Raw genomic sequence first — 12897 nt, 5'->3', positions numbered from 1 at the left:
AATATGTCTTATGATTACAACAGACATAGTTATAATACATACATACATAATATACATTATCACTCACATGTCCAAATAAATGATTTAACATATGTCTCCATTATCACAAGCCCCTGCGTGTGCTGTAACCTCACCGTGGTGCAGGGGTGTAACATTCTCTTTGAGAATGGCCAATACAGCACAAACTTGAAGTTTTGAGTAAAATTCAGTATCCGTAAAATTCTGTGATATTTGTGTTTTTGCATAGTTCTTTACACTGTTTTTGTTTGTCTTGAATCTTTATATTGATGTTGATCATCACTTTATTTACTTGCATTACCAGTTTGACACCCAATAGCTGATGAAGTTTTCGTGCTGGGGTGTCGTTAAACATTCATTCATTCATTCATTCAATCCATTATCACAAATACACAAGATATTATCAATCATGTGAAATACATACATGTCCTGAAATAAGAATTATATTATAAAAATACATATACAAATATATTACATACCAAGTATGTGACACCAGGGCAAATGGAACTGGGCACACTTAAAAGGATTGACGTATCTGCATAAAAGAATTACAATAATAAATAACCACACAGACACGTTATGTTTCATAAAATATATAATAAAATACAACAATCGCTAAAGTGTTCATCACCACAAACATACACTAGCACACATTGCATTCATATTAAATTATGTTTATCACATATTTAGATTTAGATTAATCAAATTACTGAATTAATAAGAATTAATATTACACTGTACAGTTTATAAAGTTATAAATATATAATAATTACTTGTTATAAATCATGATTTAGTCAATTACATTTACATTAAAGTATATGTTATTATAGTGTACCCAAACAATAAATAACCTAACTATAACTAACCTTAAATCTTCTCTAGAAATATCTTCCAATAAATTGAGCAAACATGAAGTATTAACTCCAGTATTTAAGGAAACAGTGAACTGTAATAGCTATCACTTCAGACAAGAACACTAAAACCACATCAGCTTACACTGTACCCAAGCTGGAAACAATAGGACAGGCGCGGCGCATGGGTGATAGTGCTATTGTTACTAAATTGTGCAAGGTGTCATACATGCTTGTGCAATTTGTAACAAGCCAAGATACCTGAAAATAGAAATCAACTTGTCATTAAGAATAAAATAATTAAAGGTACACAATCTGTTGTAATTCATTACCTGTTTATGGAAATAAAATAATTAATTACATGAAACCAAATAAAACCAATGCATTAATATAAAACAATAATTATATACAAATATCCACAAGTCAGTATTATTACAGTAGTATGCCACTTTTATTTCTTTACCAGGAGATTTCAGATCTTGTGAATGAATGGAATACACACAGAATCCGTATAAATGCTGGGAGTAGAGGTTATGGGGGGGGGGGGGGGGGAGGGGGGCGACCTGTCACACTTTACAACCTACCCGAATTATATGGAACACTCGACTTCAAGTACCTTGTTGATACACTGCCGTGTGACAAGGGTGTGTACGAGCTGGCAACAATGTACACGGAGGAACATAATCTGTCAAGTCCTGTCGATGCTTACGTGGCTGCCAGTCTGTTTTGTGTGTTAAAAACTATGATCAAAGCCGACCTTTGATTGAATACCCAGTGACACCATGTTCACCCGTATGATTCTATCCCTTGAAGCTGAACTTGACATTGAATCTTTACATGGTTTCTGTTAAATTATGAGAAATGTTCAAATAATAATTATTTGCCAGCATGAGTATACATAGTTTGACCTTTATGACACTGACCTTGAAACCTTTTCCACATATTTTCACCAGAAAATATCTTGACCTGGACGCCTGGACATTAAAACTTGCTTACGTGTTATGTGTTCCTGAGAAACGTTGCCGCAGTACGAGTATGACTTTTGACCTTAAAACTTTGCTTCATAATGTCCCAACAAGATGTTTACCAATGACGGAAGAGATTAATCAGTTGACATTTATGACCTTGAAACCTGGTCACGTGTTTCTTAGTCAATTCTAAAAAAACCTGTTTTATAATGTCATACAAATTTTAAACAGAAAAGCGTTAAAGAATTTTACCTTTGTGACCTTGATTGTTGTTTTCTACAAAGCATTGTGTCAAAATCATGACTACTTCACTCGATAGGACGCCGTACCTAATATTCCTATCTAATAACAGGAATATGACATTTTGTGCTCTTGTTCATGAAAATTGGCAGATATATCCGAGATGGTGTTCTTAAAAATGTATGATGTGAAAGTTTTCACAGAATATGTTACTGTAGCTGTTTGAAAGATCAAATTAAACGTCCATTCCTGGTTGAATAAGGAATACCTGCCTAATTTGTCTATCGTTTTTCTTGCAATGACACAGAAGTATTTAAAATGCATCTGACTATGATATAATTTATATAGTAAGACAAACACATTAGTATAATAACATGAAACGAGGGTTTACCTCCATAACACATTTAAGTTGGTCAAATATTCTAATGTTCCGTGCTCTACTTCAAATCGTTGAATCATTCTTTCACGTTTTCTAGATTTTTGTTTGTCTGTTTTTATAATGCTTAACTGCCGGTGTAGCAGCCCCAAAATACTCCCACTATATCTTTAAACTGGTGTTACGCATTGTATCCTAATGCCAAACCCTGGGATTAATAATAATTCCTTTGAACGCGCTTTTGGATTTGATAGGTGCAACGGTACATTGTTGAATTATATACATGTATGCATGTATTTTTATGTTTTGAATATTTCTATTGTATGTATGTCGGGTTTTGACTTATACATATTCAATGACGCACTGGTACAGGGGATATTAAAATCATTTATTGCCTTCACAAATTTCCTCATGCCGTTACCGAGACCCGAACCGTGTTGTGTGTGTGTGTGTGTGTGTGTGTGTGTGTGTGTGTGTGTCTATTTATCTATCTATATATCTATCTATATCTATCTATGTCTATCTATCTATCTATCTATCTATCTATAATAATAATAATAATAATAATAATAATAATAAAAATATATCTATATATATCTATATCTATATCTATATATATCTATATATATATATATATCTATGTCTATCTATCTAGCTATCTATCTATCTATCTACATGATACGGCATAAAATCGGTGTTCTAAAATTTGCAGGACAATTAACCTTCATAACAGACATTTTCACTTACTATACAAATTATTGTCATTATGTTGATAGTTAACGAATCCCGAATCATTACGCTTAACGCGATTGTAATTAACGAAAATAAATATTGCTTAAATCAACTAAATCTTATGATTGTATGTTTTAAATTTTATTTAAATGTATAGGCCTACATAATTAGGGGAAGTGTTTTGGGGTGGGGGAGTGTTTTGAAGCTCCACGGGGAAGTCTTTTGGAGCAGGGGAAGTGTTTTGGGGTGGAGGAATGTTTTGAAGCTCCACGGGGAAGTGTTTTGGAGCAGGGGGGTGTTTTGAGGCTCCTACATCGGCATCATCTCAGTTCATTTAGGGTCACTACCTGGGCACGTGCTTGTAAAGTCTAGACTTTAAGGTTTATAAGCACGGGGTCAGGTAAATTATTGGAACAGAGTAGCATCATGGGAGACACGAAACTGAAAAAGAGTCAAGGAGACATAATATATAGATAAAAAAAAACCCCTGAGTTATGAGAGACCTGGAAGCAAACATACAGAAGATCTAGAACATATGAACGTCAAGGTAGCATACACACATTGATACTAATATCCAGTACTATTATTCTCGAGTTACACATTGTGTAAAATGGCGAGTAGTTGGAAAAGCTTACTGTGCTACTTTAACTGCATGACTCGTACGCATGAGTTGATATTGGGGGAATCAATAATGAATATTAGCACACACAAAGATCAACAAACTACCAAGCAATGACACTGTTTCACATCATGCTTCATTTCGTTTTATCTTTAAACGTTGAAAGTCAATAAACAAAAATATTAAAAGGTTATAAAAATGCATGATCTTATTTAAACGAAATGATTATTCAGATTCCTGTGTCACGAAATACTGTTTTAGTAGACCAAATCTATGACAGATGTACATCCCAGCGAAATGAGGATATTGTGACTAAGCAACGAAAGGTTTAAAGTTATATGTCATTTAATAATACGTCCCCTGTCGTCGACGAACGTATGAAAACAAAAACTATCTGTACTACGCTACTAATTTTGCAGTCATAACGATTGATAATAAGCACAATATGTGCAAAACGTCCATTGTCTAAATATATGATGACTAGAAACTAAAACAACTAATTGTTTACAAAGTTCTATAACAAAAATAAGTTCCTGGTGCAGTCGAATATCCGTGGTGATGTAAAGAACAAGATTAAACAATGTTCATCAGCCATATGTCAGAGCTAAGTACATTTTTAAATTCATTTCTGAAAATGGTGAAACGTTCGTAATTTCTGTGTAGTTGAAGAACCTTTCCGTGTGTTCTGCCAATAGGACGTCACTGGAATCCATCCAAAGTCACAAACTCGACAGTGATTTCGCGCAAATCTGCAATGAAAAGATCCGAGCCAGATTACTTCTCTCGTACTCATGTTGGACAGTTGTGTGATCTATGACTGACTGACATTTAAAATCCTTTAATGTAACCACAAACTCATCCATTGAACCACGGACAGATTTTCCATTTGGAAAGAATAGGGTCTTTGCTGTATTCAGCAATTCTTTCATTGTTAACGTTTTCACAACAGTCAGATGTCTCGTACCGCCACCTGTCTGTCACCGAGATCTGATTCTTTTAGTCTCAATCGGTTCCTTATTTTAGTCAGCAGGTGGGTTTTCCTTGCCTCTTTTGACGAACTTCCATTATGGCGCCTGCAAAAATCTTGATTGTCCCCATACAATGGAATATAAGCTTCGAGTTGTTCATCGATCATCAGTAGAACAACAGAACAATCCACCTGAAAATATAAAGTAAGTATATATGTTCAATATAGGAAATGGTCATGGTCTTCCTGGAATGTATTCTTACCAACCAAGACAATTCTGGACCTATACTAACCACAGGACAACTGAAAAAAAGTAAAGTTTGTTTTATTTAATGACGCCACTAGAGCACATTGATTTTTTATCTTATCATCGGCTATTGGACGTCAAACATATGGTCATTCTGACACTGTTTTTAGATGAAACCTGCTGTCACCACATGGCTACTCTTTTACGACAGGCAGCAAGGGTTCTTTTATTTGCGCTTCCCACAGGCAGGATAGCACAAACCATGGCCTTTGTTGAACCAGTTATGGATCACTGGTCTGTGCAAGTGGTTTACACCTACCCATTGAGCCTTGCGGAGCACTCACTCAGGGTTTGGAGTCGGTATCTGGATTAAAAATCCCATGCCTCGACTGGGATCCGAACCCAGTACCTACCAACCTGTAGACCGATGTCCTAACCACGACGCCACCGACGCCGGTACTAGTTTGAAAAGAAAGAAATGTTTTATTTAACGACGCACTCAACACATTGTATTTACGGTTATATGGCGTCAGACATATGGTTAAGGACCACATAGATATTGAGAGAGGAAACCCGCTATCGCCACTTCATGGGCTACTCTTTTCGATTAGCAGCAAGGGATCTTTTATATGCACCACCCACAGACAGAGTAGTACATACCATGGCCTTTGATATACCAGTCGTGGTGCAAAGGCTGGAACGAGAAATAGCCCAATGGGCTCACCGACGGGGATCGATCCCAGGCCGACCGCGCATGGAGCGAGCGCTTTACCACTGAGCTACGTCTCGCCCCGCTATAGTTTGAAAACAAGAAGATATTCCCCATTTGGGATAAAAATCAAGATGGTTTCAGAGTGAAAATTAGCACTGATTTTTTACATTTGTCAAAACAAAAATACTTGCGGGTTTTCTTTTACGGCAGTCACTGAGACAATGTTCTAGGTTCTAATAGACCAAATCAATTCCTATTGCCGATAATGTTAACGTTTACTAATAAAACTGATATAAGCAGCATATCAACACACCCAGGATGTACAGAAATAGAAAGTGTAGCACCTCACATCTCATCTACCTACAAGAAAATGTGTGTGTGTGTGGGGGGGGGGGGGGGGGGGGAGATCACGTATAATTTAAGAGATTTAATTAATATTTTTATTAGCAACCGTCATTTTTTCTGAAAATTGCAGTTCCATTTTGGGGGGTACCCGACATTAGTTTCAACTTCTGGTATATACTTCATAACAACTGTATAACAAATAAGTGTATTTATTTATTGTCAATGGATAATAGTATTTGCACAAATAATCAATGTCACATATTACTACCAATCACACCCACAGCAACTTTGACAAGGAACTCTCTTCTTTGGTACTATGCAACTTCTACACCATATCTGTTATGACGTAGAAGACTGAATTTACGTCATTTCCTCGAAAATATCGCGGAAATAAAGTAGCACGGGTTTCGCTTCGGGAAGGTTTTCGGTCCTTTAGGATATGTCTTTTTCCATACCATGCCCTCGACTCGAGCCTCCGGCCCTCGGTCTGATACAGGAGTGTGACGACACAATGAGTGATATATCGAAAAATGGAAAAAGGCATACGATATTTTCTATTTATCACGGGAACACAGATAAAAGTTAATGTTTACATAATGCATTAAATTTTTTAGTATAATAATGTTGCGAATGAGGTTGGTTGGGTAATTAATAAGTCTTCCTGTTGCCGAACACCATACAACTTACGCTTTATTTCTTTTTCAACTTTTCCCTATCGTTTTTACAGAAAAGTTCCCACCGAGAGAGGGATTACCAACCAAATAGTTACATCCTCTTTGATCATGACAAGTATCATCATTATTCCAGGACTCATTAACACATCATACAACAATATATTAAATTTGTTCAATTTTCAGAGTTGAAAACACCCTCTGTAATTAAGATAGTTATATTACGGAGAAAACACACATTCTTAAAACATCACCATAATATGGAGATATATTGAGATGACACTATGCCGGTGTAAAGACTTCAAGCTACTCCATTTCAAGTTACCTCCCGGTAATCTGAAATCGATTTCATATTACCCCCGGGGTAGCCTGAACCTGATTTCATATTACCCCTGCACTGTTCACATTACCCACTATCTGATTTAGACGTGTAACTGTTGCCACTGATAGATGAATGCTTAGATACTCTGGTTTTCCAAACTGGATGCTAACTCAGCATATTACCAAATCGGTGTTAAAGCAGAGGACAGGAAAAAGACAGTATAGACTTTTTGAGTTTGTACCCATGGGTTTCAGGTTGTGCAACGCCCTAGCGACATTTACCTGGGCCATGAACTTGGTTTTGAATTGTCAATAAACGTTGTGCTGCTGTGACCTGGTTTACTTACATCTAATTTGCATTAGTAGTATATGTATGTATGTATGTATGTATGTATGTATGTCTTTACAATGACATTACATACTCACAGATACCATAGCACGTTGGCAATACACACACAGCTGTTATATATAGATCACATGTGAGCTCTGCGTGAGCTACATAGTTGTGTTCTGAACTGTCCCTTTGGATGTTTGGGAGTCATCTGTTGTTGTGTTGCCATATCATGCACATTCCTACTCAGTGTATTGGAAGTTTGTTTGGTTTCCAGCGGCGTATGGCCGTCACGTGATTGTATCTATGGCAAGTAGAGTTGCCACCGTCTTCGACCACACCTTGAAGAAGATGACCATCCCCAGAAGGCTGATGACAATCAGGAAACGAATCCATTACCCACATTTTCCTTGCAGTTGAGCTCATTTCTCTATCTGTCAAATGGGATAGCCTCGTTTTGTAAATTAGCTCATGACCAGGAGTTGTGAAAGTTGCTTCTGCCGTGTCTCTTCTGAGTGAGGCATCTACCAACTGCAATGTCTCTGGTGGCTCAAATGATGCATGCTCGATCATATGTAGATTGGGTAGGTTCCGATATTTTGGTTTCACTAACTGTCGATTCTGCATAGATTGAAACTGCGTCGTCATCATGCTGGAATGATATTGGCGTGGATGTAGACGTGGACAGTGAGACATTTGGATGCCCTATCATCTCCCAGCATTCCATCCAATCATCTTCAATATGTATCTGGTTTATCATATCTAATGTCCATTGGAGAGCTATTTTCCTGGTCTTTATTAAAAGTTCTTCAGACCATGTTGGTGGATTCACGACCCTCACATATACTTCTGGATTCAAGGACAGCCACACTGCATTGGGCTCCCCACAGAATTCCGCACCTAGTTCATGCAACCCATGTTCATGCTTCGCTTCACAATGTCTCCTCTACTCTGCTATTCTGTTGAAAAATGTGTTTCCTTGGCATAAAACACATAGGATTCTGATTTTTTTTATGAATCATTGTAAGGTGGTTTTTCAATTCATTCTTTGTTGGGAATTGGTCAATGCAGGTACCGATACCAAAAGAATATATTGGCATGATGGAATCTGCAATGATAAAATGTTATCTTCCTGAGAAATGTTAATTAATATTTATCAGGCATCATACATCGTGGTTAATGGAACTCGGTAAACGTAATTAAGGAATGTGTTGTAATCGATACTAAAGGCTTTAGTCAATACTTTCTTTAGTAGATATCTAGAATTTTAAAAAGAAATATACGCCACTTGAACTAGACTGTTGTAATCTCTGAAAATGTTCTCATCTTGAAACATTGATGATCAGAGCCTGAACTTTCTCACTAGAGACTTTCACATGAAACTCTAGAACATCATTTTACTGCAAGTAAAGGTCTTGTTCTACACCATATGCAACTTGTTCTACTCCCCACATTTCAATATAGGTATTTCCAGATATCACAAAGTCTGTCTCTTAACACGTTTATGAAATCTGTATTATCTCCATCACTGTTGTTTGAAAGGTACGTGAATTTTCATATTTACTATAGCACCGCTTATCTACTGTAACCCAATGCTGGCAAAGAGGGATAACTACACACACTCGGGTTTGGAATCTATAGTTATTACTATAACTACTCAGTCACCCACTATTGACTACTGTGGATTTCCATCTGTACAACATAACAGTGAAGAAAAGAGAAAAACGTCGGTTCAGAAGACCCTAGGGTGATCAGTCCTAGTCCTGCTGAAAACATCTTCGGAAGTTTCCTAATTCTCACTGCAGCTACAACTCATCTCTTATTTTCATTGCAGACTTTCCATCCTTCATTCACAAGGAGTTCAAAGAACTATCTGCAGACATCATGTGTACCATCCTGATCTTCAAAGATTTACTTCATCTGATCCACCAGGAGTTATCAATTCTGTAATTCTATCATCCTCAGTGTCATTGTAGGTTTACATTACAGAAGATATTCCAATCACAATTATAGTTTTATAAATTAAGGTATCTGTAATAAAGCTATCTTTATCTAATGTGTTACTTCTTTAAAATCCCAGACTCTGCTATAGGTTCCTCTCGAGACTGGGAAACTTGAACTTCAACAAATTATTACTCAACAACAACAACAAAAATATGAACAATAGTCAAGAAAATGTCTTGATTTATAAACTGTTCTTTCTGACCGACTGTTGCTTTATAATCCACATGGGAAGACTGCATCCTCTGTAAGGTAACAGGCGGTCTATGTGGAAAGCTTTGGCAGGTTGTCCCAATGACTTCTTGACAAGGTATATAAGATCATCTATCTTCTTGACAATAAAGTAAGGTCCCTTCCAGCCAGACGTGAACTTTTGACAAACACCTGGCTTTCTCACAAGATTATGTAGCCAAACAACTTGCCCTTCTTTCAATGATCTAGTTTTAGCCTTGGTATCATACATTTTCATCTGATAGGCTGCATTCCTTTTCAGACATTTTCTTCCATGGTCATGGACTAACTTCAAGTTATCTTCTAGATTCAAAAGGTAAATATTGACATCCATTCGATTTTTCATATCATCAGGTTGTTCAATCATGGCATGCATAGGGAGAAAGACGTCTCTTCCAAAAAACATTTTGTTTGGACTCTTGCCTGTGGTAGAATGTGGTGATGCTTTGTAAGCCAGCATGGCTTGTGGTAAATAGTCATCCCAGGATCTCTGATCTTTCTCACAATACATTGTCAGCATAGCACCCAGTGTCTTGTTAAAACGTTCTACATTGCCATTGGATTGGGGTCTCATCCCAGTGGTGCGAGTCTTGTGAATTTCCAACTGTTTACACACATTTTGAAAAAGTTCAGATTCAAAGTTTGTTCCTTGATCTATATGTAATTGTGAAGGAGAAATAAACTCTTGATCAGGGATGGCTACTGCTTCGGTCCACCTGGTGAAACAGTCAACTATTACAAGTATGTACCGATTGCCTCTTCTTGGCTTTGGTAATGGTCCAAGTATGTTCATGGCTACACGCTCCATTGGCTCCCCAACAAGGTACTGTCCCAAAGGTGCCTTCAGTGACTTGTTGGACTGTTTTCTTGCAGTACAATGATCACCGAGTTGACAGTGTGTCTCAACATATTTCTTCATTCATGACAAATAAAATGTTGTTTGAGTCTTTTGCAGATATTTTTCTCTGCCCAAATGTCCACTGGATGGTATATCATGATGGTATTTCAATACATCTACATTAAGTTTCTCTGGTATGACCATCTGATGTGTGTTTGTACTCTTACCATTCCATTTTCTGTATTGCAATCCAGAATGGACTTCCAGTCGGTCCCATTGTCTCCACAGGATATTTATGGTTGCTATTCATGGTGATGTTTTCCCCCATTATGGACGTTTTCCTTTCTCTACTGCATCTTAGATGGGCCCAACAGATCTATCCTCCAACTGTTTTTGTCTTACATTTGGAAGACTCCAGCCTTATAGGACGATGTATAGTGTGGACTGAGTGGGCTGAGATTTCTGGTGCGTGGCTAGCACTCTTATTGGACCTGTTGAAGGTTGGGACACATTTGGTAATGCTGGGTTGCAATCTTCATCTTCACTATCAGAATGACTGTTCTGGATATTCTCTTGTCACTTGCATGCCTTACAGGGATTCCTAGACAAAGCATCAGCATTTGTATGCTTTCTCCCAGCTCGATGGAGGTAGCCCAGTAAAGCGCTCACTTGATGTTCGGTCAGTTTGATATCGATTCCCGTCAGTGGGCCCATTGGGCTATTTCTCGCTCCAGCCAGTGCACCACGACTGGTACATCAAAAGCCGTGGTATGTGCTATCCTGTATATGGGATGGCGCATATAAAAGATCCCTTGCTGTCAATCGAAAAGAGTAGCCCATGAAGTGGCGACAGCGGGTTTCCTCCTACAATATCAGTGTGGTCCTTAACCATATGTCTGACCCCATATAACTGTAAATAAAATGTGTTGAGTGTGTCGTTAAATAAAACATTTCCTTCCTTCTTTCCAGCTCGATGGATTACCTTCAGATTGTAAATTCCCAATTCTTGGAGCCAACGAGCAACTTGTCCTGTAGGTTGCTTGGGGTTTCTCATCCAGCTTACAGCTGCATTATCTGTAAGTAGGAGAACCTCCTTTCCATACGGGTAACTGTGAAAATGTTTAAGGGCTACAACAACTGCCAATGGTTCCTTGCGTGTGACACAGTAACTTTGTTCCGGTTTACTAAGTGCCTTGCTCATATAAACAACAACATGCCCGGCATCCCCATCTTTTTGTGACAGGACTGCACCAACAGCCTTGTCACTGGCATCGGTATCTAGGATAAACTGGTGATTTGGCAAAGGGTATAAAAGAATAGGTGCTGAAGTCAGAACACCTTTCAGTTTTTCAAAGGCTTCATTACTCTAAGTAGTCCAGACAAACATTTTTGCCTTGTCAGTCAACCTGTGGAGGGGTCTTACTATCTCAACAAAATGGAGGATGAATCTCCTGTAGTAAAAACATAGTCCTTGGAAACTTCTAACATCTTTAGCTTTCCTTGGTACAGGCCAATTTCTTACTGCTGAAATCTTTTCTGGGTCTATTTCAATACCATTTTCAGACAAGATATGACCCTGGAATTTCACTTTCTTCTGAAAGAACGTGCACTTGTTTGGCTTGAGCTTGAGATTGGCATCCAGTAATCTTTGTCAAACGTGTTCTAACCTCTGCACAATTTCTGCCACATCAGTGGTTCCCACTATAATGTCTGCAACAAACAGGAGGCACTTTTTCCACTGCAAAACATGAAGGACATTTTCCATAAGTCACTCAAACATAGCAGGGGCATTTGCCAATCCAAATGGCGTCACTCGAAACTGGTAAAGACCAAGACTTGTGGCAAAAGCAGTTTTATCTCTATCCTGTTCAGCGACACCTATTTACCAAAATCCTAAGTTTAGATCCATAATGCTGAACCATTTGCACTTGGCTAGAGCATCTAGGTAATCGTCGGATCTTGGTAATGGATAGGAATCTTTTATGGTCACTTCATTTAGTTGTCTGTAATCAACATAAAAGCAATATGAACCATTTTTCGTTTTCACCAGAACCACAGTCAGATGGTTCGATGTTGTTGTCCAACATTTTCTGTACTTCTTTTTTAATGTGACGTTTTCCTAGGGGTTGTCTCCTTGGTGACTGGCGAATTGGATAAGCTGTACCAGTATTGATTTTGTGATGAACACTGTTTGTTTGACCTAGGTCTGCTGAGTTTGTTGAAAAGACTGCCTGGTATCAGGAGTTCTGCAAAAGCTTCACACTCAGATGAAGACAGGTGTTCTGAACTATTCTTAAAGAGCTGTTCTAGATGATCAGGCATATGTTCTTTTGCTGGTTTCAAAACCTTTAAGTGGCAAGCAGCACATCTCATTTCTTCATCGTCAGAAACCATGTAGATCGACTTCACAATGGCTGTGATCATATTAG

General features: G+C 37.9%; 1 protein-coding gene across 1 annotated transcript in view; it reads right to left on the bottom strand.

Moving 5' to 3' along the window:
* Positions 1 to 3070: 3070 nt before the first annotated feature.
* LOC121368231 overlaps positions 3071 to 12897 on the bottom strand; it is a 103899-nt gene continuing 94072 nt past the window's right edge. The window contains exon 5 of the mRNA XM_041492869.1: positions 3071 to 4963. Coding sequence (XP_041348803.1) covers positions 4929 to 4963 — 35 coding nt within the window. The 3' untranslated portion in view covers positions 3071 to 4928. The remainder of the gene's footprint in view (positions 4964 to 12897) is intronic.

Source organism: Gigantopelta aegis, chromosome 3 (genome assembly GCF_016097555.1).
Source record: "Gigantopelta aegis isolate Gae_Host chromosome 3, Gae_host_genome, whole genome shotgun sequence".
In the NCBI taxonomy this organism is placed as follows: domain Eukaryota; kingdom Metazoa; phylum Mollusca; class Gastropoda; order Neomphalida; family Peltospiridae; genus Gigantopelta; species Gigantopelta aegis.
Note: the sequence above shows the minus strand (reverse complement) of the source record. Positions and strands in the feature narration are given on the sequence as shown.